The following is a 26923-nucleotide window of genomic DNA, read 5'->3' as shown; positions in this document are numbered from 1 at the left end:
AAGATGGGAACATATATAATCAAAGTAAGGGCAACAACTCTTGCCTTAGAAGTAGATTAAGTAATGTAAAAGGGAAGTAACTCTTACCTTAGTTATAGATTTGGTAATTTTCTCAATCATACTGGTAACCATGCCTGCCTGAGAAGCAGCTTCCTCCATGGCTTGTAACAGATCTTGTAACACGTCCCTCGTGTTCTCAGCAGCAGTCTCAATATTTTCATGGGTATGAGTGGCTTTTGGATTACCTCCCCCTTCTTTACAGGCAAATAAGAACTGTAGTGCTGACTCCATGACGGTTTTGGTAAGATCCAGTGTGTGTGTCTGTTGTTTTGATGTTGTAGACTGAGAAGCAGCTCCCACAGCTCCATCAGCAACTGGTTCAAAATAACTGGCCATCATAGTAACCTGTAATGAATTCAATTGTGTCATTGTATGTTAATCAAGAGAGAATTGCCTAAGGGTTGTTCCAGCTTTTAATGCATGGGGTGAGGCACTTCAATTCATAAAACTGTACTTTGTATCATTTACATTAGAATTATGTTAGAATTAAAAAGAATTTAAAATTTTATTCTATATATATATAAATAGGTGGTTACTTTCACTCTGTCTACAGTAACTTACCTTATAGCCTAAATATTCTGGTTCAGATTTAGCAGCTACTTTCACTTTGTCTACAGTAACTTACTCTTTAACCTAGATTAGCTACTTTCACTTTGTCTTCAGTAACTTACCCTATAACCTAGATTTTCTGGTTCAGATTTAGCAGCTATTTTCACTTTGTCAACCATATCCAGAATTTCCCTTGCACTTCCTATTATCTGTTCTTGGAAGCCCTGTTAAAAAATTCAAAATGTAAACTTTAAAAATCAAATTAAATGTTTAAGAATACATAAAAAATATTGATCTTCAATTAGTTTTGTATTTGATCTTTTCAACAAAGCACATATCTAAATTTGACAAACAGAAAAGAAAGAAAACATTTGTATTTTGGTGCAGACCATGGAAGCAGCGTTGTTAACATACATGTGATTCTTCCGGTGGGAGTCAAAATCTCCCACTTTTCAGACCCTCTTCTGTCCCTCCTGTTAAAATTTGAAATCTTCCGCTTTTTGAAAATGTCAACCTCGAAAATTTCAGTAGACATTTTTGTTTACAAAATTTGAATACAGACAGAGAAGAAGTCCGAGAAACTCAAAATTGATATGGGAAAAGTCTGAGAAAGATGGAAGTCACTATTTCCTATTTTGATTTTGTTCCAAAGGTAAAAATGCAATTAGTGTCCTGTAATCAATGAAGGTGTTAAGGATTAGGCTGTGTATACAACAATAAAAGACATTTGGCAATACCTGGTGATAACTAGCTAGTTTTAAGACACATACCAGGATGATATGCAGTTTAAACACAAAAAATTACATTGTGTACGTCCATAAAAGGTCGATTAAAAATCTCCAGTTATGAAGCCCAAAATCCAGCTGAAAATTTCCAAATCTCCAGTTGTGGCTTGACAACTCTGTCACATGTCTGTGTTAATGAACTCACCCGTAGTGTTTTCTCAGTTCTAGGAGTAAGACTTTGACTGATTGCAGACAATGAAGCCTGGTCAAGACTACGGACACATTGATTAATAGTGTCCAATGAATCATCACATTCCTTCTGACCAGGAGCACAGTCCCTAAAAATAAAATTTATATTTCAATCAAACTGCTGATATGAACTATGTCCTTTTATAATTATTCTTTGCAAAAATAATGCTCATATAGATTTTCATCAGTTAAATACTGTGAATTCCTTATTATTCTTTTGATACTAATTTGCATGGATTTGGTGGTTACCTGGGAACCACAAATTACAGTGTCTAACCAATTACAAATGTTAAATAGAAATGAGTGTAGACTTTGGCAAAACCATGAAATTAAATATCCACGAAAAATTATAGTTTTATTCAATCCCTAAAAATTGGCACCCCCAGTAGCAGACATAGATTTTTTTCTGGGATAAAAAAAACTAAAATAGGAAATTTCAAACTAAGAGGGCAGGTACCACAAGTGACAACAACCCAGCAACTGCATTGAAAGAGTTTGATATGAAATTGTCTGATTATTAGCATTTTTGAGTGAATATAAAATTTTGATACAAAAGCTCAGTTGAGACAATTTTTCAATAATCCAGGTTTTTCCTACAAAATCAAAATAGTCACAATGTAATAATTAAATAAATGGTCAGAACTTACAAACTAACAACCAATCAAAATTAACTACATACACTAACAACCAATCAAAATTAACTACATACACTAACAACCAATCAAAATTAACTACATACACTAACAACCAATCAAAATTAACTACATACACTAACAACCAATCAAAATTAACTACATACTTGATTGATGCTACTAATTTCTTAATGGCATCTGACACACTCTTTGAGTAGCTTGAATACATCTGGTAAGTGGGCGGATCTTTAGGATTGACAGCCAATTGTTTGGCTGCTTGGACCATGTTGGAAGCTCCTCCTATCATTGCCTTGCCAGCCTGGATGATTGGCTGTTGGGCAATTCTTGCCTACAAAAAATAAAATAAAATATCATATTTATATAGTTTGGCCAAAATAGCAAATGGGATACCGTATAGTGGGTTATTTTCATGAATAGAGCAAAATCGCAAAAATAAATTCTGCCAATTTAATAGTGCACATACGAAGGTATTGATAAAAGTCAGGAATCCACCAAAACAAAAGATGCCAAAATATTTTGTATACCTGATTCAATGAAAATCACAAAATTTTACATCCACAAAAAATAACCTGCTATACGATATGACACAAGTTACGAAAACATTAATGAAAATCCTCCCAAACTCCAGTGACCTTTATTGCTCTATCTTTCAGTCTCAACCCTCATATTTAAATTTTATTGACAAACTATTTCCAGAGCAAAAGTTAACTTTAAAAGCAAATATTATTTCATAACATTATTAATTATTTGAATCAACCATTTCATTAATTTTTACCTCTGCGCTTATTTTTGCAGGCATGCTGGCAAACTCAGGTGATGAAGCAAAGGTAGATAACTCATCCACAGCATTGATCAATGGCTTAGCAGCCTCGGCACATTTCTGTCTATTTTGTTCAGTGAAATCACTGTCCAATGCTTTAATAGCTTTAACAAGAGCAGCTGTGCTATTGGCTACATCTTTAGCACTCTGCACAAAATGTCTCTTTGCCACTGGATTGGTTGTTTTTGAAGATGCCAGACGACAGGCATTACACAATGATGAAGTATGTTTGGCAACAACAGTAGCAGCAGACAGAACCTGAAATAGGTCAATCATAATATTTGAATTTGATCTATCTGAAATTTGATTGGCTGACTCTAAGTCAGTCTCATGATTCCATAGAAACTGTTGTCATTCCAATAACATACAAAGCATAGCACATTGCAATTTAAATAAATATATAAATAGCATATTGCATTGGTATGTCATAAAATTCAAAAAAAATAAATATAAAATACCAAGACTTTAGAAGGTTCTAACAAAAAATATATGAATAAAGACCAAATACATATATATTAGCAGATGACCAAATCTGAGGTCATAACTCTAGTTGATTAAAACAACCATCTGTAAACCATTCCCAATCTACATTTCCAAAAGTATAGCCATATTCATAAAAGATAGAATTAGGTGATCTAGTGATCGCAAGTACCCCTGCTTGATGTAAACCTGTCAATAGGTAAATGCAAAACCCTGTTATACTAAAATTATAAATGATAGAGATGATTTGATGTCAACAGAGATAAAGAATCTAAATAACCAAGAAGAAAGAGCCTTACTAATGAAGTATTTTAAGAAATCAATGGAATTAAAATATCATTATTATACTATTTGCACTATGATATATGTATTAATGTTGTTAGAAATATTTCAGTATTATAAAGCAACTATAACATAACTGTATTTCTTTACCATAAGTTTCATATATTTTCAAAACAATTCATAAACACCTTTTCTGTGTCATATAATTGCTAAATTGAACTATTTCTTAAAAAAACTATTTTTCTAGATATTCTGTTGACATTCCTAGGCATACAATGTGCTGACCATATCACTTGCATGTGTAATACATGTGTAATTAATGTGTGTATAACATTCTTTCAAAAGGCATACACACTGTTAAAAAAGACACAAACTTGATTCAAAACACTTTATAAACAATCTTTTTATAGTTTAAATTATTTATAATATTTGTTCCAAAATAAACATTGAAGAAAGTATTTCTAAAAAAAGAAAATGACAAAATTACTTACAACATTTAAGCAATTTATTCAAGAATAGCATAAAGTTATAGGCGCTAATTCAGAATTTGGGAGCTCCTAAGAATAATTGGAGAGTTGAAGGACCATTTTTGAATCCCCCTTCGAAAAAAAATGATCTATAAATTGCATATAAAAACTATGTCATGGTCCCCTGTCAAAATCTGTCGAGTTTACATTCACAAATGGACTAATGAAGTTGTAGGAAGTTGCTGTTAAGGCTGTTTACCCTCCACTTTCCAGCTGACTGTGTTAATGATCACCAGTACAATGCGTTTTATCATTGCTGGCTCTTCTTTTCCTATGCTTCTAAGATTGCACCAAATAGGTCTTATAAATGTCTTATCAGTAAAATATTATACTCCCCCTTTCCATGATATCTTGATACAAGAATATCCATGATGATTTACTATATGCTGTACATAACTTAAAATAACCCAAATAATTCAGTCCTTGTATTCCCTTGCTCTTCATTGGCTACATTGATGATGAATGCATTCCAATGAAAACTTGTCAATTAAGGTGGTACCTAACACTACAGGGAGATAACTCTGTAAAATCAGCTAAACGTTTTAATTACGTTGTGTTGGTAAGGGAATATTAAGCTTCTCAATGATCAAAATAAGTGTTTGACAAATTGCTATATAACCAGTGTAATTTTTCTGATAAAACGGTTGGTTCAAATATTTTGAAATTTTTATATTTTTGTCAAAGGGTTAAAGTAAATACTCTGTCAAAATTTTATGAAAATTAAACGAGCCAAATTAATTTTAGTTAAGGCGTTGGGTACCACCTTAATCAATTAAAATTCACTCAGGTTTTACCTATATCAATAAAATGAGCTGAATGCTGACTGATCACCTCACCAATCAAAAGTAAGGAACCATGAAAAGTTTAAGTGTTAGAATTTCACACCCTCACAAGTAGGAGAGATCATTAAGGGGGAAGAACTGAATTATTCAGGTTAAATAGTTGGCAAATATGAATATATGGTATACATGATTCTGAAGAAGACTTATATGTAATGTTTAGAGGGGGTCAATAAAATACACAATTACATAAGTGTACTAGCAGACAAGACAATAGTGAGGAAGGAAATTTAAGTGAGAGTCAAAGTTCATCAATAACTAATGAAGAGTTCAATCAATATTTACTTGGTCCCTTAGTTACAAATTTTATCAAATCGATAATCATTAAGCTGACCTTTGGGCTTTTCCAGAAATAAATACCTAATAGGGTCAGTATTTAATCTATTTTTTATCCCTGCCCTTACCCGCATATACTTTTTCAGGAATTGCCCTCAGTACCATGTATGCTTCGTACCCAATAAATTCTAAAGTTTTGAAAGTTACCAGAGAAAAGGTTTTTTTTAAATCTAAAAATACAATTTAAAGAAATGATGTTATTTTAAAAAAAAATTGGATTAAGACTTCCTTTAAAAACAAAGCTATGTTGTTGGAATATGCATACACTTAGCTTACTTAAAGGATGGTTCAGAAGAAACAATTACCCCAAAAAACAAACAAAAAAAACCAATTTGACAATACTCTCTGCCTTTTGAACTCTTTCAGCATATATCTGAACTTTTGACTCTCTTAATAAAGTAACACATTGCAGTACAGATAAAAATAAACTAAAATGGAAGAAAGATGTTTGTCTAAAGACATACATATATCGTATGCAGAAACGTACCATTGACCTAGACGTCCAGGAAGAGTAATACTTATAAAAGAATAATGAAGGAGCAATTAGACCTGGATTATTAGGGTGGTTAAAATAAAATAATTGAATTTGAATTTAAAAAAAAATCTAAAAATATAAATAAGCATCATATTTCTACTACATAATGATAAGACTATAATTTCTATTTGTATAAATATAGATCATATTTGATTCCAACCAAAAAATGGAAAAAATCTTTGAACCAATGACATTTACAACAAAATACATCAAAATTATTAAATGGTGACAAAAATATTTAACACATATGAATTGCTTTGGTAAAAAATATGTTCAATTTTTTATGAAGGACAAATCTTGGGTACAATATAGTAATAAAACAATGGAGCCCAACAGATAAAGGCAAACATCATCATTAAATCCCTCTATACACAGTTTTGCACAATAAATTCCTTTATAAATAAATTATTATAAACATTCTATATTGTACCTGTTGTTGGGAGCTTGCTGGATTGGCAAGGTTCTGACAGGCAAGTTGTATTGCCTGATTTGCCCTGGCAAACTGTGACTGGTCGACTAATCCTGGCCGTCCTGGTTCTGAAGCCTTGTCTGATATTCCAACTAAATAAGCTGCCTAGAAATAGATATAGATCAAAACACTGAAATCTTTATGTCTTTAAAGAAACAATATAAGTAACACACAGAAATAATAATGCTTTTAAAAGAGGTCCCAATTGAGTCATTACTTGTTAAATTTGTTCATATATTTGAGTTTCAGTAGACAAATAAATATACTATCTTAAATCTTGAGAGTTTATAGTTTGTGTTTGTTTGTATATCTGTTAGTTTTTGGGGTGTCAATTGATGGTGGTTGCTGTGATCTAATATTTCCTGGTGAATCCTGTTATTTCTTGTTTGTTTTTATCTACCTGCACACTTGGCTTTGCCTCTCAGCCACAAAAGTTTTTCGGGTAGGGGCTTTCTCCCGAACAACAATTTACTTTCAATAAAATTGCATTTCTTCTCCTTCACAAACAATGTTATTTGGACAATGTTTCAAAATTATAAAAAAAACAAATATAGTTTTCTACATTCTTTATAAAAATTCTATTTTTCCAAATTATAAATTTCTGATGAAACTAGATTTTTCATTTTCAGTTATAATATTGAACATTTTAATCATCTAATTTTTACCTGTGAAGAGGCCTCTGTTAGACCACAAACTGACCCAGCAAAATTATGAACAGAATCACAGAAATCGTCTAATTCTCCTTTCTTAGCATGGTTAGTAATACCTGTCATAGACTCACCAAGGTTCTACAAACAAAATTTATAGCATTAATAAGTGTTACATAAATAACTAAAGGTTTTAAAGTGGCAAGCCTCTGCCCAATAGTTAAATTTTTTAAAGGCTTCATCAGCAATTTTGCTAGCTAATCATTCACCTTTGTTTTAAAAATATTTATACAATTAGTTATCAAAGATACCAGTCTTAAAATTTGATGAGCCAGATACTTTTTTCGTCTACAAAAGACTCATCAGGGAAGCTCAGATCAAAATATTTAGAAAGCCAAACAAGTATACAGTTGTTTATATCTGTATTGTATATAAATATCTCAAAATTGATCTTCAAAAGGCTGAACTTATATAAAAAAGATTTTTTTTCTAAAGAGGTTTATAACCAAATAAACCCTCCTTGATTTTCTATTACATGAATTGATAAATCATTTACTAGCTTTATTTTGACCTGATATATATAGTATAGTGCTGGATTTTAAATTTAATTTTCAGTTGATAAGGGACGACATCAAAAGATCGATGTAGGATAAAAAACATAAATCAAATAGTTTGCTGTAAGTTTTGTTAATCTAAAATCGATTTTACATATATCTCTATTGGTCAATCATTTTTTCCCAAATTAAGGTAAGAGGGAGGGGTCAGTGAAAAAACTATGTGAATTAAGTTTTTTATCCTTCATTGAACTTTTGATGTCGTCCCTATTATAACTCAGATATGATTATGCAATATTTAGATTTGATATCACAATAATAACATTGTCAATCAGTGTAACTCATTTATAAAAAAAATCATCAAAAAATTGAGCTTGAAGTTTTGATAATAAAAGAAACAAATTGTAATATCTTATTTTTTTCTGTGTTGTGTTACTAAAAACAAAATTTTAACAAAACTGAAAATAAACTGATAATATTAAATGCGGCCCTTATAAATGACACATGTTTTGAAACAAGTTAGGACTCTAATCTATTTTGTTGAAAATAGTAAAGTAGATCATGTTATTAATTTGGAATGACTTTGTTAATATGGTTAAATGCACTACAGAATTGAGATGGTAAAATAGGGTTAGTGTACAAGGAAAACATGGACTATAGCTTCTAAAATTTGGAAGGGATAACAAAGGTCCATTTACTTGAAACATGAACAGTAACAAAAACATTGTACAGACTTTCATGCCAACATGTAAACCTGAACCTTTAACATGCAATGGATAACAAAAGAGTGCATCCAGCAACTTGGAATTATTTCTATCCTTATTTCAGATCGTCATGCAATAAATGTCTATTAAAAAGCCCTAAACCCTTTACAATACTGGCCATTTCCCTGTTACATGTTTGTACAAAGTTTTTTGTTGTTAAAACCCCCCGCCCATGAAATATCAAGCCCGAGTTCAATTTATACATTCCCATGACAGGTGGTTTTTTTTTAAATCCTCTTTAAGTAATGATAGAAAAATTTTTTTTTTTTTAATTTCATTTAAGTCTGGCAAAAAGTAAGAAGTGCTTTCCAACCTGCTACTTAATAATTTCAGATTCCATTTTTTTTGGGTCTGGATACACACTTAATTATCAGCAACTAATCGTGTGAGGACAAGGTGTTAAAAAAACATAAAACAACTAAATTTACCCAAACATGTCCCTGAAACAACCTGTACACATCAAAACCATTCAACCATATATAGTATTGACAAGCAAAAATAAATCTTACATGCTCTCAAAAAAACAAATTACTGCTAAATATTATTTCTCTAAAGGTCAAATGAAAACATACTTCAAAGGTCAAATCAAAATAGTAATGAAACCTTGTTACACTGGCTTATTTCTGTCAGAGGGACATTCATAATTCAATTCAAGTTGCAAATAAATGAGAAATATTAGATAATTAGGTGAAAGAAGGCCTAAAATTTAAATATAATTTCTCATAGCCTAAATTTACCAGAGAGCTGACAAGGTTTCATACCTAATCAAAATTTTAATAAGGATATAAAGAATATATAAGCAACTTAATCAATCATCAGAAGGAGTAATAAAAACTAAGGGAGGTAACAAGAGTTTTATTTTCATTCATTTTTTTTTTCAATTAGTAAGATTTCAACCATTACTTTGTAAGTGTATGCATATGATTTAAAGTTTAATAGTTAGCTTCTGCAAAATAGTATTCAGTATGCAGCTCATTAGAGGAAAGGCCAGTCATATGTTAACTGAATGTCTTTTAAATATGTATTTCTATTATTGTTACAAAATCTATTATAAGATAGATCTTGAATCAAAATTACTCATATAAATTGTCAGTCAATTTATCAAAATAAATATGTAACATGTTTTGAACACATAATTACTGTATAATAAATTTCAAAGTTTTTAACTAATAATTTTTAAATATTAACAAAATTGACCACTTGTAAAAATTTGGCGTTAACATATGAATAACCTCCCCTGTAACCAATATTATCTAAATGTATTTGTTAACCAATGGATATGAAGATGCTTATATCATATGTTGCAATATAATTCTAAAAGTTCAAAAGGTTAAAGGTTAAATGTATTTACCTTTGACCTCTCCATGACAGCATCTAGACATTCAAAGTAGGACATGTCAGTCACAGGTTCATTGGCACTCTCTAACAGATTCTGCATCATCTGAAAACAAAAATATGGTGTCAATTAAACATAAATTTATAAAGTATCTAATATTCAAAATGTTTAGATCAGCTTTTTAATAATTCAAATGTGTTCTATATTTTTAGCAAGACATAAATAATTGACGGCAGAAAGTTTTGTAAGAATATATGGACAAAGTTATCTTCATTGATGTCTATAGGCTAGGGGTTAGTATAACAAGTTAAACTTGACTCATTTATGAAATTGTTTAATCTCTCTGACAAAGGAACAAAAAGGAAATTTCATTTCAAAAAAATAAGTTAATAGAAAAATATATATCATGTACCAGCTGTACAGATTGCTATTTTCAATCTAAAATTACTTTTTCCTTTTTATTGTCTTTTTCTGGTAAGGGCTATTCCAGAAAAAAATGTATGGGGGGGGGGGGGGGGGGGGGGGGGGGTTGGAAGGCACATTATATTAATAATACATGGGTGATGGGAATTAGAGCAACTTTTCACACTATAATGCACTATAATACTCAATTACAATTGTCTGGGTGGCGCGTGCTGACAAAAACTGCCTTCCAACCCCTCATACATTTTTTTCTGGAATAGCCCCAATTAAGTTTAGAATAGCTTTATAAAATTTTCATTGCAGCCAACATTTTCTAGTCACTGAATGGTATGATATATCCATATATGAGTAGTACCTGTATTTGTCTAAGAGCATTATCACACTCCTTCTGTCCTGGTGCTGACACTGTACAGGTGTTTATTAACTGGTTAATACTTTCTGTAACTGCCCTGGGAATTGAAAAAAAACCAATAAATTGATAAACTTATTTCAACATCTAAAGTAATGTATCTTTACACAACTTTAATTCATAACTTTAATATTCACTCAAGCAAAAAAATATTTTTCTCATTCTTAACTGATTTATCCTTTTACTGGCCTGTTTTTTTTTTTGTTTTTTTTTTTATTTAATCATTGTTTTGATCGTTTGATCTCAGTTCTTCTTTGGTCAAAATTCATTTTTGACATCAAATTTTCTTGCTTTCCTCTGAATTTCCTGTGACATCACAATCAAAGGCAACCATGTCGATGACAATATAGAAATAACTCATCCTTTTAAAGATCATTGAAATAGATTTGCATATTGTCCGAAAAAATCATAATTGTATCACATTGAATGCAGTGATAGAATGTATATATAACTGAACAAATACATATAATTGTCCAATCACAAAATTATCAGCTGTTACCTATCTGCAGTAGTTTCTCAATTTTTGTACTAAAGTATATAGATCGAGCTTATACATGAAACTTTTCACATGAATTTCACGTAAAATTTACAACAAAAAAATTTGATATTTTTCATGATTTTAATTAAATTTGAAAATTTAGATGTTATTTGAAATACTCTATTTTAAAAATTCATGTGAATTTCACATGAACATTTTTTACGTGATTTTGATGTGAAATTCACATGAGTTTCACATTAGATTCACATGAAAATCACAAAAACTGATTTCACGTGAGTTTCACGTATAAGCTCGTTTGAGGTGAAATTCACGTGAATTTCACGTGAGATTCACATGAATTTAAATTCACGTGAAATTGATGTGAGTGAAATTTGCCTGTGTAGATCATGATAATATTTACCTTGCAGCATTTTGTAAGAGATTCTTGGAGTTTGGTGCATTAGGATCGGCAGACACTTGTTTGGAAGCCATTAAAAGTTTACTAGAAACCATGGAAACACTTCTCAAACCTCCTACAATTTGGCTCTGTGTTTCATTATCTTTTGTAATTCCAGCAATGGTCAGTCCTGTTTTCACAAATTCTTCATAGGTGGCACTATATTGACGTGTGGACTCAGCGAGAAGTTTAGGAGCACCACGTGATGATGTGACGATGTCACTAGCGGCTTGATTCAGATTGACAGCTACATTGTTCATTTCTAACTGTACATCCTGGAAGTTCTTATTTGTTGGTGGAAACTATCAAATAAAGATTAATTGAGAAATTATTGCAAAAAATGCGACTGGTCTATAATCGCAATAATTCAAACTCGCACTATGAATTTTTAATATGAATTAAACAAGATTTTTTGCAAAATTGCAAATATTAAAATCGCATTTTATTCTAAAATGACAAAGTCGCAATAATAAATGCACACAAATATTTCTTAATTTACAGTATATGAAAGTTTGGCTTTGGTTTTTTTTTATTTTTTTTTGGGGGGGGGGGGGGGGGGGGGGGGGCAGTAAAGTCAAAGTAATTTACTGCCTACTAATAAATCTTGTTATATTGTATCATGTCAGTAAGCCACATTACTATAAGAACAAGAACTGGATGGTTGCATGCAATGGATTGAGGTCACAAGTTTAACATATGAAGAGGATCACACTAATTTAAATCAGGGCTATTTCAGAAAAAAATGTATGGGGGGGTTGGAAGGCAGTTTTTGTCAGCACCCGCCACCCAGACAATTGTAATTGAGAATTATAGTGCATTATAGTGTGAAAAGTTGCTTTGATATCCATCACCCATGTATTATTAATATTATTAGCCTTCCAACCCCCCCATACATTTTTTTCTGGAATAGCCCTCATTCCTTTTACAGCCAAGAATTTTTGTTCTTTGAACAGTGAGTGATGTAAACTATCAAACTGTTGAAAAACATAGAAACCCTAGAATCAAACTAACATTACCTAATGTTTTTAGGGGGGAAATGTTCTGAAGAAAAAAAAAAGCCAAGATGAGATATGGTTAAGTTGGTATCATAACATGATTGTAAACATTTAAAGATCAACGTTGGCCTCTTACAATCAGCATAATCATAAAAAGAGGGAACAAAATATGGTCTAGGGGAGACAATTATATTTACCTGTGTTACAGCCAAAGCTTGGAAAGAGTCTGTGATTTGTCTAATAGCATTGTCTATATCTCTCTGACCTGGTAAACAATTCACACAGTTGTTTAGAGCATTGGATACTGATTTGGCAACCTAAAAAACATTAAATTAGTATATTTCATTATCTACGTATTTGTTGGCACAAGACAGATGTTTGTATTAAAATAAACCACCCTATCTCAAAAAAAAAATCCAATTTTCTAAAAGAGGGACGAAAGATACCAAAGGGACAGTCAAACTCATAAATCTAAAACAAACTGACAACTCCATGGCTAAAAATGAAAAAGACAAACAGAAAAACAATAGTACACACGACACAACATAGAAAACTAAAGAATAAACAACACGAACCCCACCAAAAACTAGGGGTGATCTCAGGTGCTCCGGAAGGGTAAGCAGATCCTGCTCCACATGTGGCACCCGTCGTGTTGCTTATGTGATTACAAATCCGGTAAATAGTCTAATTCGGTAGGTCATATTCATGAAAGGGAAGGGGATTGTAGTTACGACGTAAGGAACATATCCGATATCATTTGTGAAACGGGTATTCCATAACGGTCAACCAACTCGTGATGGCGTCCGTAAAATTTACGAAGGGATGATTTCAACTTCACTATTTGGAACTCTTGGTTTAATAGCTTCCTTGTGAGCAGCAAACCTCTATCAAGAAAATCATGATAGGAAATGCAAGCACGGGAATATCGTATCAATTGGGAGATATATACCCTGTATGCAGGTGCTGCTGGAATGTTGCTACTTAGAAATGGAAAGTTCACAATTGGAAAGCTGAAATCATCTCTTTTGTCGTAAAGTTTTGTTTTCAACCGACCCTCATTGTCAATTTCTAGATGTAAGTCAAGATATGAAGCCGACTTAATTGTATCTGTAGTATCCTTTATCTCTAGTTCGATTGGATAGATGCGTTCCACATAGTCACCAAATTTTGAATTGTTTAGTGAAAGAACATCATCTATATAGTGGAAAGTAGAGTTAAAGGATATTGCTAACTTCTTGTCTTTCTTCCTAAGAAGTTCCTGCATGAAGTTCTAAATGTTTTTGTACAAATTTCGAATTGTTTAAGTAATTTTACTTTGTCATAAATGAGCAGTTTTCATGCAAAGATAATTTGTTTTAAACAAATGTGAAATTTAGCAAAAGAGTCTTTTTTTTGTTCAAATGTTACCGTTGCCTTATGGATAATCTTTTAGTATTTGATTACTCTACTAATCTGGTTTAAACAAATTGAAAACAGTAAATCTTTCATTTTATCGTTTTAAATCTCTTTAAAAATTAAGAAGCAGTAAATCTGTCATTTTATGGTTCCAAATTTATTTAAAATTAGGAAGCATTAAGTACCTGGTTTAATCTTTGTTGATTCTCTGGATTTTCAGGATCATTCATGGCTTTCTTGGCCTCTTCCAATAATTTTGTTGACTGGTTAATTACCTCCCTTGCACTTTCCACAACAAGTTCCTGTACTTCACGATCATCTGAGGTAGCTGCCACACCTCGAGTGGCATCAGCCAGTACACGTAAAGCATTGGCTGTATCTTTGGCAGCTATTCCTACATAGTTATCATTACCCTATGAAAGAATTTAAGGTTTCCAATTAATAAATTAACACTGTTTAAAACAATATTATTCACTAATTGATTAAACTGTATTTTTATTGTCTACCACACTGTTATTAAAGAGATTGTGAGTTTTTTTTTTGGTGAACTAATTTGCCCAATGCCTTAAAAGATCCTATTCATTGAAGAACTTGGGCATACCTATACTAGTAATAAACGTCATTGATCCCTGACTGTAACTCAAAATAAGGCTGATTTTCACCTCTTGTAAAAGTGACTAAAGCCTTCAAAACTCCTAGCTGAAACCCCTGCTGTTTACATAAGACAATGTTTGACATGCTTTTTTTTTATAATTATCAATCGCTTGTTGAAGTGCCCATTTCATGATTGGCTCCCTGCAGACTAGCTTGAACACTGTGGTATTACAGACAATGTTGGTTTTTCTAATTGATTTTCATTGTCTGTATATGAATGCAACTTCTTTTATTCCTCTGATCAAGTTCAATAAGGGGGAGGGCTTAGTGGCCCAATTCAGTAATGTTTGATGTTATTTTTTTGGTTTGTTTGTAAATTTTGTGTTGACAGCAGACCTTTATTCTTTCTGTTAAATGAATTTTAATCTTTTAAAACAGTTGTTGAAATTTCAAGATGAATGCATCTTCTTTTACAAAACAAGGAAACCAATTCAGTTCAAGTCAAAACAAATTATGAGATATTACTCCACAGATATAATCAGAATTAAATCATTGTTTTAAATCATTCATATGAAAACTACTCTTTTCGAGGTCCTTGCAGTTAGTGATTAACCTGTACACACTATTTTATTTCTCCTTGAAGTCAGGAAATTTAATGCAATGGAATATTATCAAAACTGAAACATACTTGTGAAGCAGCTGTCAGGAGCTGTGCCATGGCAGATCCTACTGTCTTAGATGTAGCTCCAAGTTTAGAAGCTGAGGACTCAGCCTGCAAAATAAAAGTTAAAATATATTATCTATATGCAAAAGTACAAATGTACCTCGGAATATACAAAGAAGGGACAATTTTTAAATCTAATTTTTCATCCTAAAATGTGGAACTCTTTAATTCTGTGGTATTATTTTTGTATGCACAGACTAATGTATTTTCAACAAGAATGTGTCCTCAGTACACGAATGCCCCACTCGCACTATCATTTTCCATGTTCAGTGGACCATGAAATTGGGGTAAAAACTCTAATTTGGCATTAAAATTAGAAAGATCATATCATAGGGAACATGTGTACTAAGTTTGAAGCATTTGGACTTCAACTTCATCAAAAACTACCTTGACCAAAAACTTTAACCTGGAGCGGGACAGACGGACGAACGGACAGAAGGACGGACGAACGGACAGACGCACAGACCAGAAAACATCATAGATGGGGCATAAAAACTATTGTGTGCATTTTTTATTGTGCTTGTTAGACAATTGATACAAATGCAAGTCATTATTGAAATTTCAGGAATGATGCATACAAAATTATGCTATCAAAATTGAAAATGCAATTCTTTTTAAATGTTTTTTGAGAAACCTATCATTGTAGCATTTTTGGCAATTATAAAAACATCACAAATATTTCAGAATTTTTATGGTTTACTATTGATAAAGGAAATAATAAAAGTGAAATTAAAGATTGTACAATTCAGGGTCGTTAAACAAGGAAAAACAAAATTTGACCTCTTAGTCAAGTACAATGGTGACTTACAGTTTCTCCTGGTAGAGGTCTGAGTTGTCCATGCTGGGCAGATCTTTTGACTTCAATCATTTCAGAGTCAAGTGTTTGTAGCTGGTCTAAGGCACTGTCTATCTCCAAGGAGCCATACGCCTCTTCTGATTTAGAGGTAGATGACCTAAGTTCAGCCAAGGCATTGGACATGACCTTGACAGTATGGCTCAAGTTCAAGGCTGCAGCCTGGTCACCAATTGTTGGATTGGCAGCATTTGATGCAGCTATTAAGGCACTAGCAGGCTGTAAAAAACAAGAATTAATGTAGTTAACATGTTATAAGCAGATAATATTTATTAAAACAAGAATATGTCCCCAGTACACAGATGCCCGATCCCCACTATCATTTTCTATATTCAGTGGACCGTGAAAATGGGGGGAAATCTCTAATTTGGCATTAAAATTAGAAAGATCATATCGTAGAGAACATGTGTATTAAGTTTCAAGTTGATTGGGCTTCAACTTCATCAAAAACTACCTGGACCAAAACCCTTAGCCTGAAGAAGGATAGAAGGACAAACAAACGCACAGACCAGAAATCATAACGCCCATAAATATGGCATAAAAAGTAAAATTAGCTAAAGATATCTATCCAAACTGCTTCCTTTAAAAAATGTCTTTATTGAAAAACATGAACTCTCTAGCATCTTTCACTAACAAAATTGTTGTATAATGGACAAAATAGCCTAGTTAATTATTGCAATTTTAGAAAATGTTGCATACATATAGATTTCAATATTTCAAATATCAATGCTCTTCAACTTTGTACTTGTTTGGCTTTATAGATATTTTGATATGAGCGTCACTGATGAGTCTTATGTAGACGAAACATGCATCTGGCATACTAAATTATAATCCTGGTACTATTTTATATGTTTTTATTTTTGGGCTTTCCCTTTGCTTCTTTAGCAATCATAATAAATACATTACAAAACATTCTGAATTTAGTCATACCAAAATAAAATTTATCAATGTCATCACTAACCTGTATAAAATCTTTACTTTGGTTGATGAGATTCAGCTGAGCAGTAGCACTGTCTGTATTTAACATTGAGGCTCTGAAGGCTTGCACAAGCTTAGGTAACGCTTCATTCATTTCCTGTGAGCAAAAATTATAACGAGTTTTTAACATCTTCCTCCAAGGTTTTCAAAATTTGATCTATTTTAGTTTAAACAATAATGTTTATTCAAAGAAATCAAAACAAAGTATACAATTCAATAACATGAAATGAATTAGGATTCAGAAACAAGCAAAACATTGCCTTTAAATAATCTGTCTTCTATTTTAGGGGACACAAGCCGTAAATGGCTATATTAAATAAATCCTAATCCTTAAGCTATCACTTACCCTTACCTTACCTTAACTAGCTCTAGTCTTAGTCCCCTTAGGTAAAAGAATTAATTCAGAAATAAGAGAGTAATAATAATAACATCTGTTATTCTATAACTGCTTCAGGCACCTGTAGTATAATCTGTAGGTGATCATTTAAATAATGTACAAGTAAAGTTATATTTTACATCAGCATTAGTTTTATTTCAAAACTGTCTAAAAAGTATCTTTTAATAAGTTAACTGAATTTCTGAAACATGACCAATTTTCATCTTGAAATCTTTTTTCAATATATAAATATTTCATTATTTCCTGTGGATTAGACTCCTTATAACCTAACAATAACAATGACCGTACATACGTTAATCTGAATGTCCAGTTGATGTTGTGAGGATGTATTTGTATTGGTAGTATTAGCAGACTTGGCTGCATTGACCAGCTGTGTGGAAGCTGAGGCGGCTTGTCTGGCTGCATTCTGTAATGGTAAAAAGAAATCACAGATATGCATATTCTATCAAAATATTTTTATAATTAAGAAATAATTCTATCCTGCCATGCTCTATGCTTATTTTAACATGGGTAGGCATTATATTTGTTAATATCTTAATACCGAGCGATAGCGAGGTATTAAATGTTTACAAATATAATGCCTACCCATGTTAAAATGAGCATAGAGCATGGCAGGATAGAATTATTTTGATTCTAATAGGAATATTTCAACTTTTTCACTTCGAAGCGGACCTATAGTAGACGCTCGGAATGTCGCCATTTTGATTTCATGAACAAAAAACGTTATAGAAAATCAGCAGTTTATCAAAAAAGAACAGAAACATTTAAACTTACTTTTAGAATGTTTTTATTTAATTTCCTAGCGAGCAACACCAACAAAAATGTCCATTTTGAACTCTGCCGTTGTTCAAAATTCACCTGACGTTGCAATTTCAATTGTGACGTCAATCACGTGCAGCCCATGTTCTATTTGAATTAGAACATGGCCTTGTACCCAAAGCTTAAGAAGAACGTCATATTAGAACTGACATTTTATTTTTGTCTATTCGCTTTAATTTTGTAAAATTACAGTTAATAACACATTAAATTGATTGAAATACTAAGGATTTCCTACCACAGGCATAGATGACCGTAGCGGCATTTGACAAAAGCTTTGGCTTTTAAATTATTTTGATAAATCCTCACTAATTAAACCAAAAGCACATCTGTCTTACAAAGCTATAAGTCTCTCTTAATCATTAATGCTTTTGTGAGGTCTAATTCTAATACACCAGTACAGAAAAGAAAATCTGAATATATAGAAAATTTGTGAAAAAAAATACCACTTCTCTCATCCAATCAAATTGGGCATTATCACATGAGGTGGAATTAATACTATAATGACTTTCAATTGTTTGCATTTGTGAATTCCTAATGAAGTTAAATCTAGGTAAGCACCCAGGACATACTAAACAATAAAGTGTTATTTTCCTCTAAAAACCTCTTACTATTATTGGTTGCTCATACTGCTATATTTCTTATTTTGTACTTACCTCCAGACGTTTAATGACTTTCTTTTTCAATGCATTACTAGCAGCAATGTTAGTGGCTGATCTCAGGTCCTCTGCAGCTTGTCTCAGTCTGTGTTGCTGCATAGCATCATTAGGATTGGAGGCACAGCCCTACAAACAAAATTTTAATAAATGAACTACACTGGTCTTATCATACATAACTTATTTAAATCATTAGGATAAGAAACTCATCATATTAAAATTTTAAATACAATCATGTAGAAATTTCAAACACTAAAATTTAATGAATTTTTAAGGATTTCCATAGAAAAAATCAATATATTTTGAAGCAATTCAATTTCCAATTTCAAAGCAAACTAAAATAAAGTCTTTTTTAATGGTGTAAAATTATCTACCTTTGCAGCCTCCACCATTTTAGCTGTAGCATCAGCGAGAGCTTTGGCAGCTGCCAGTAATCGTTTCTGCATGTCTGAGTCGGTATGACCTTCAGCATCACCTTTGATAGCATTTACCAACATGGAGGTGGCCTACAAATAGCAAGAATCATGAAATCAAAATTATTATAAATTAAAAGATTTTCTGATATAAAAGATATATAGGGTTTAATTTTTGCAACTTTAATATCTGATATCAAGGACCATTCAAACAGGGTACCAATTGTGACAAAACAGAGTTGCCTACAAACATTGAGAAATCAAAAGAATCATGAAATGTGGAGGATGCAAACAGCAAATATTCTTTTAATCAATTTACTACAAGGGTGGAGGGAACTTGCAAAGAGCTGTTCCATTAAGTCATATGCTTCACCCAGGTAATTGCAAATCTCATCTATGGATGAGTGTCAATACTTTTTTGCACATCAACTTTTTTTTAATTGACTCTACACATAGGTCCCTATTCTATAAATACCTCCCCTTGGTACCTTGCTATGACAAAACAGCCAAATGAATTAATAAATGTTCATATAGTTATAAGAATTAAAGGAAAAATATGTGTTAAATTCACATCAAAATTATATCTCATATTTTTTGTATTTCAGATTCAAAATAAAATTCCCATTGTAAAGACTGGATTTTGAGTTTTGCTAGGGAATATCTAGCTTTAAAGCAATGCCTACCTGTGCCAGCTGTCTAGCCTGTTTAACCATCTCATGTGCATCACCAAAATAACTAACAATCTTGTCTGTTCCAGCTAAAATAGTGTCCACTGCCTCTTCATGAGCCTCATGAGCCTACAAATATTCATAAGCAAATCACTTTCAGAAATTTAGAAAAAATATGTAAATAGAAAACAGAGCATCATAGAACTGATTTTTTGTCTGCAAAGTTTTTTTATAATTATAAGATATATTGCCGTTTATAGAAGATAACGTCTAAGTCCTCTTATACTGTCAATATTTCATATTTAAGACAAGTTGTCAATGAAAAGTTGCCCAGGACATTCATTTGAATTTTGACAGATATGTGTATTGACTTATTACTGTGGATGCATTAGTATTCATAAGGTATCAAGTTTTTGTGGTTTTGTGGATTTCGTTGGGAAAAGTCAAACCATAAATTTTAATATTCAATGAATTATACATTCTATATCAGGAAATTCAGGTTGTATGCAGACTTTAGCAAATCAAATGTCCATGAAAATTGGTATCTACGGAAATATAAAATCCACAGTTGATATTTTTATAGACTAATAACACATACATGGGTGGGTCCTGCTCCTTTCTTGATATGCTGCAACAGATCATTCAATGCTTGTGTTACCATGGTAGCAGCACCTCCCAGATCTTGGAGCAGACGGTCATCACGACAGGCCTGCTGGGCAGCATCAACAATGCCCTCGACTGACTGGGCCACTTGTTTGGCTGCCTCGATTAACTGTTCCTGACAAGCTGGACTGGCTATTGTTGGAGCAACAACCTGCAAGAAAGAATTTAAAGTCAATAAAATGGCCTTACAATATTTTTTTTTCCATATTTTATTATGAACAGCAGGGTCTTCATTATAAAGGATCAGACTTCTGATTCTTAATTTCTTTAGAAATATAAATACTTTTGGATTTAAATGAATATTTTTTTCAATTCTCACGCACGTAATTGAAATCAAGATACCCAAAGCTTTAATAAACCTAAGTAATTTTCCAATAGATACTCCTACTGACAACATCATATTTCTCTCTATGATTTATGACTGCAGTAGCTTAGAAATGGGATGAATTTAAAACATTCATAATAATGAACTGACAAAAGATTCAGTATCTTTTACCATCTCCTTAACTGAGTAAAGCAAATACTAGAACTATACATAATACATGGGCGTTTACATTTATTACATGTATCTTAAATCTATAAATGTGGATACTTTTGAACATGATTAACAATTGCACATTACCTTTGTACAGGCCACCAGTTGTGACGTAGCAAGAGCACAGCTTGTAGCAGAGTTGATAACTTTGTTCTGTAATCCCTGGTCATCCGTAGAACTAGCCACACCCTTAGCCTTCAGTACCAAGGTAGATGTAGCACCAGCCACAGCCTTGGCCAGGGCCAGAAGAGTTTCTTGGTACATTCTGTCCAGGTCTTCTGCTGTTTCTCCTACACCGTACATCACTTCCTGGCTAGCCTCACCAACAATCTTTGCAGCTGCTATTATATTTTGTCTCTGGAAAAATATAACATTCAATTTTTTATCACAATATATTTAACATTCTAAAAGTAGTACAGTAAAGTGGGCCCTTTTCCCCAAGGGAATACTTTTGGGAATAGATATTTGGGAAAAGTATCTGCTAGTTTGAATTTGTCCTACTGAATAAAATTTATCAAAGTTTTTGTGATAGGTTTGCTATCAAACATTTTTTTTCATAACATTTGAAACAAGAATGTGTCCAAAGTACACTGATGTCATAGAACTGAGATGCCTAGTCCGCACTTTCATTCTCTATGTTTAATGGACTGTGAAATTGGGGGGTCAAACCTCTAATTTGGCATTAAAATAATAAAGATCATAATATAGGAAACATGTGTACTAAGTTTCAAGTTGATTGGACTTCAACTTCATCATAAACTACCTGACCAAAAACTTTAACCTGAAGCGGACAGATGGACAAATGGACAGTTGGACAAATGAACGCACAGACCATAAAACTTAGTGCCCCTTAGTTGGGCATATCAAAAGGAAGAACATATATTGTTCAAGGCAAAGGACAAACATTCTTTTTAAATATCTTTCAAAATATTTCCCAGTTCTCAACCATACCAAACATAACACAGTCACTAGATTAATTTTATTTCCATATCCATGACTTACATCTCTTGCATTAGGTTGTGCAGCATTAAGTAAATCTGAGAAGGCACCAGCAAGACGTTTAGCAGCATTCATCAAGTTGTTACCAGTATTCTCATCCTCATGTAGAGCTGCCAACATACGCACATCATGAGAGAACTCTCCTATGTTGGAGGTGCTAAAATAAAAAGAATCATTTTAAAAATTAGTCAAAAATTACTTTAAATCTTTATATATTGTTTTGCATCAATCGTTTAATTTCCCCAATATCAAGATCTAAAATTAACATTAAAAATCTGTCTCTTTCATAATATAATATTTCATGTGTCCATCATAAAACGAAGTTTGACTTACATTTGAGCTACAGCAGAGCTAACTGCTTGTGGATCAGGCTCCTCGTCTCCTGCTGACAATGTTACTAGCTGTGCTGTTGCAGCATTCATAGCAGATACCTCAGCACTCACTTTCTGTCTGGATAAATCTAAAGTATTTTGACGCCACTTCTTAGAGGCCTGTTTAAATACAAAGAATAAATTTTTAATCAGTTTTATTTCAGTTACCCCCATATATTTTATAGTTTATTTTATACTTTTTTTAACAATTTCTTATTAAAAGACAAAATTCACACCTATGCCCCAAAATTGGTTTTAGATTGTATACAATTATTATAGAAAGCCATATTTTTTCAACTCATCCAAAACAATACTAGAATAGGTATGTGTTGTATAAAACATTTCTCGTCTGAAGAAATTAGTTAGTAATTTAAAATAAAAAAAATTTGAGTTGCCATAAATATCACAGTTGTCCTTAGTATCTTAACCTATAACATTATTTTCATTCTAAACTGATGGTTTTTTTTATAGGGAATATATAATTTTCACATTATCATGACAATTATATTTGCATTATTTTTCATAATAATCTAAATTTATATTGTTCCAAAAGACGCAAACATTAAACGTTGCAAAAAATTTGTTAGTTGGCAGTATCTATTATCAAAGAGCACCATTGTGTTTTCCTGTTTGAATGGTTTAACACAAGTTTTTTTGGGGGCACTTTATAGCTTGTTCGGTTTGAGCCAAGGCTCAAGGCCATACTTTGACCTGTAATGAGACTGACTTGGATGGAGAGTTGTCTAATTGGCTCTTAAACCACATTGTCTTATATCTATATACATCATTTTTGTACATACAGCATCGTCCCCAAGCTGTGGTAGTGTGGCACCATGATCCATCTGTGATTGGGCCTTCTTGATGGACGTCATTCCCTCGTCTATAATGGTAATCAGTGCCCTCTGTGAATGTGACAGTGTCTGTTCTCGTATGTTCTGACTCTGTATAAAGGCAACCAAACATAAAGTTATAGCATTTCATTCGCAACTGGAAGAATGAAAACTTGTCTTGTTCAATTTTTTTTTTTAAATGTGATTGCTGAGGTTAGCCATGATGCATTATGTTAATCAAACCTGCAATTCTTATCATGTTGTTAATATCAAATGGAAATTCCTTTCTTTTCTCTTTTTAAATAACCTAGGTGAATATTTTTTTTACTACAGACAAAGTCTAAATCACTTCAAATGACCTTGATTTATTCTTAACTAACCTAATATCTTTTCAATTTACTAATAAAACACACATTATCCAAATCATATCATGGAAGTAACAAAATTTTCTATCAAGAGATGGACAATAAAACATAAGGAAAGTCAAATGAACAAGCAATGCCACCATATTAAAATTTTCTTGTACAAAAAAAAGCACTGTTGTACTTTTAATAATGTTTTAAACAATGTGCAACTTATTAACATCTTTTCAATTGATATTCTCTTTTGTTCCAAGAACAAACAAGTAAAGCCAGTATAATTACCAAAGTAATAATAACTGCTGACTGCAAAATTAAATAAAGATGGTTCTCAATTCAACATGCATGTCAAAAGTCAATCTGATTAAAGTAAAGATCCTGAGTCCAAGTTTTGCTTACATACATTTCACATCACTCGGTTTTCCTTTTGACTGTTCTGGATATTATTTTCAAAGTCAACCAACAAAATTTCAGCAGTCAAATTTATCTGGTTTCATACAATAAAATCACATTAGCTCTACAGGTTTTTAAAACAGAAAGTAGAAATGCCACTTTAGACTTGCAGGTAAATTGTGGACACAGGATCAGAACTTTAGTAAGATTCATCTCAAATTACACTTTTGTTCTTCTTTTTTTTTTTAAATCTGAAACTCACTTATTATTATTTTTCTTATGCTACAAACATAGTGTAGTCCACCAAATTTTTTTTTTTTTTTAAATTTATTATTAGGAATGCAAGAGCTACTTTGTGTAGGACTAGGTACTTGCATGTATCTAATTTTCTATTCCTTGAAAAACATATACAAAGAGAAAAAATATAGATACTAAATTTCTAACACACTAACATCTTACTACATACTGAATTTACATGCTAACTACTTCAAATAAAAAAAAAGTTTAAAATCAATTCTAGTCAATATCTAATGTAGTTATCTGTTTTGAACTAACTAAAAATTTAGAAATGTAAAAGGTAAAAAGTATACATCATTTAATAAAAATTAAAAATCTAGTAGCATAATGACATACGCTGTACAACAATAAAATGTTACTATCATTGTATTAGTAAACCGGAATAAAAATGGGCAAAAGGTTACTTCATCTGATGGTGGTGCACAATATGTAAACACTGGTAATGTATGGGGTTCAGTCAACACATACCTGACAAAGTCAATCTAGGCCAGCAAGTTTGTTTGAATAATATATTCACTACAAAGGCTATAAAGGCAGCTGCCTTAGAAGGAAACGTGATCCTGGCAGTCTGAATAATTATTTTTGCTAAAAACTTCTGATATGCTATTCTTAACCCTTTGGTCCATAGACCATCATGTGTATAAAACAAATCTTTCTCTAGATAACAAGAATGCAGTTGAAATAGAGGCCATATCTACTTGTGTTGGATAAGGATTTCAAATTATTAAGAGGGACATCACACATGTATAAACATTTTGTGAAGGACATGGTCAAGGACAGCATAAACAACAACGTAAATCTTGCAACATTAAAAAGAGTCTTAAATTGAACTGTATGTTTAATAAATGCCGGGGAATTTTTTAAAACATGTACATGTCCTGTCAATGAAATTTTTTATTTGCACCACTAAATAACAATTGCTAATTTGACTAAATGTCTATTGAACCATCTTACACCTTTGCAAACTCAGAATTTGCTGTTAATTTGAGATGCCAGTCTAGTTGTCGAACAAAATTTTACTACTAGAGTAATTTCATCACCTAAACCCTACATCTCTCCTATTGCCAAACCACATACTATAGACAAAAAGATCATCAAACATTAACTTATCCCAATTTTAGCAACAAAAAGTAGAAAGTTTTTCAAAATTACAGAGAAAGTAAGTAGCTTTAAAAAACAAACAGAGAGTAAAAAGTTTTGAATGTCCAAACACAAAGACCCCCCCCCCTTTTTTTTCTTAAGAGACCAAACAGGAAGTAGTTATTTTGTTAGTAGTAAATATCACACCTGTCTATTAGCATGCCCTACATGCGCTTCATTTGACACCTGACTATGTTGAGCTGATCCCATTGATCCAGTAGAAAAACTAGATTGCCCAGTGTTAGCTCCCCTTAATACTGCTGGCATGGCAACGGATCCAACATCAGCATGACCAATCTTAGCCTGGTTCCTCTGGATAATGGTGGCCCTAAAATAAAATCAAGAAATTCTTAGATCTATATATGTCTGACGACTCATAGTCCATGATTTAGATTGATTGATTGGTAGGCATTTAATGCCACTTCCAGCACTGTTCTCTATTTGTGGTGGTAATTTTTTTAATAATGGAGGACTGACAGTCAATGTATGTTACAAATAAATTAACGATATATAAAAAGGATAAATAGAAATGCCATGACTATCATTTATTTTGATTAAACAACTTTAAAATTGAGAATAGAAATGGGGAATATGTCAAAGAGACAATAATATGACAAAAAAAGTAGAAAACAGCTGAAGGCCACCCATGGGTCTTAAATACCATGTTTTAATTTATTCATTTATGAGATTTAAGTCTTTACTAGTAATAAGCTACTAACTGTGATGGAGCGACGTTATCCTCAGAAATCGGAGCTTCATCTTCCCCGTCAATACCCAAGTGATCTTTGGCTTTTTTCTGTAAAATAATGTATCACAACTTTAAAATCAATCTCTTTCCACCTCAATATAAAGACAGTTATGATTTGAATTTTATGAAATATCTTTATCAAAAGATCAAAATTTGTTATTCTGCTGGTGACCATTCTTAAGTTCCATGTCAAAATGGCTTTTGCACTGTCATTTTGAAATCAACCTGAAAATATTGCAATTTTTTCCCCCTCACTATAAAGTTATGATCTGATGATTATAAAATACATTTGTGCCCTCTGAATAAAATGTTATAACGCTGGTAACCAAACCAGATTCCCTGTGAGAATACGTTTTGCAGTATTAGCATGGTTTATATTGATTTTGTCAAAAGTTCCTTTGTCAACTTATATTTACCGAAGGGCTAGACTGTTTTACTGCCAAAGTAAACATCCAACAGACATAAAGATATAAAATTAATAGCCAGACTTGATTGTAGGTTTTATTA

General features: G+C 32.1%; 1 protein-coding gene across 3 annotated transcripts in view; it reads right to left on the bottom strand.

Annotated features, from left to right (window-relative positions):
* Positions 1 to 26923, bottom strand: part of LOC139495842 (talin-1-like) — a 123993-nt gene that overhangs the window by 34327 nt on the left and 62743 nt on the right. For 2 of the 3 annotated variants that reach the window (XM_071284242.1, XM_071284243.1), the window contains 26 exons: positions 26388 to 26464; positions 25855 to 25996; positions 23450 to 23590; positions 22612 to 22769; positions 22282 to 22435; positions 21367 to 21636; positions 20680 to 20895; positions 20097 to 20210; positions 19375 to 19506; positions 19001 to 19129; positions 17821 to 17934; positions 17115 to 17228; positions 16109 to 16372; positions 15265 to 15348; positions 14168 to 14395; positions 12785 to 12904; positions 11557 to 11894; positions 10604 to 10697; positions 9841 to 9930; positions 7190 to 7312; positions 6486 to 6629; positions 3012 to 3314; positions 2383 to 2564; positions 1540 to 1672; positions 732 to 833; positions 88 to 405 (listed from right to left, as the gene is read on the bottom strand). In XM_071284242.1, coding sequence (XP_071140343.1) covers positions 88 to 405; positions 732 to 833; positions 1540 to 1672; positions 2383 to 2564; positions 3012 to 3314; positions 6486 to 6629; positions 7190 to 7312; positions 9841 to 9930; positions 10604 to 10697; positions 11557 to 11894; positions 12785 to 12904; positions 14168 to 14395; positions 15265 to 15348; positions 16109 to 16372; positions 17115 to 17228; positions 17821 to 17934; positions 19001 to 19129; positions 19375 to 19506; positions 20097 to 20210; positions 20680 to 20895; positions 21367 to 21636; positions 22282 to 22435; positions 22612 to 22769; positions 23450 to 23590; positions 25855 to 25996; positions 26388 to 26464 — 4284 coding nt within the window. Of the gene's footprint in view, positions 1 to 87; positions 406 to 731; positions 834 to 1539; positions 1673 to 2382; positions 2565 to 3011; positions 3315 to 6485; positions 6630 to 7189; positions 7313 to 9840; positions 9931 to 10603; positions 10698 to 11556; positions 11895 to 12784; positions 12905 to 14167; positions 14396 to 15264; positions 15349 to 16108; positions 16373 to 17114; positions 17229 to 17820; positions 17935 to 19000; positions 19130 to 19374; positions 19507 to 20096; positions 20211 to 20679; positions 20896 to 21366; positions 21637 to 22281; positions 22436 to 22611; positions 22770 to 23449; positions 23591 to 25815; positions 25997 to 26387; positions 26465 to 26923 lie in introns of all 3 variants that reach the window. The other variant, XM_071284241.1, reaches the window with a different exon arrangement.

The sequence above is a fragment of the Mytilus edulis genome, chromosome 11 (assembly GCF_963676685.1).
Source record: "Mytilus edulis chromosome 11, xbMytEdul2.2, whole genome shotgun sequence".
Taxonomy (NCBI): Eukaryota; Metazoa; Mollusca; class Bivalvia; order Mytilida; family Mytilidae; genus Mytilus; species Mytilus edulis.
This window is presented reverse-complemented; position numbering and strand designations above follow the sequence as displayed.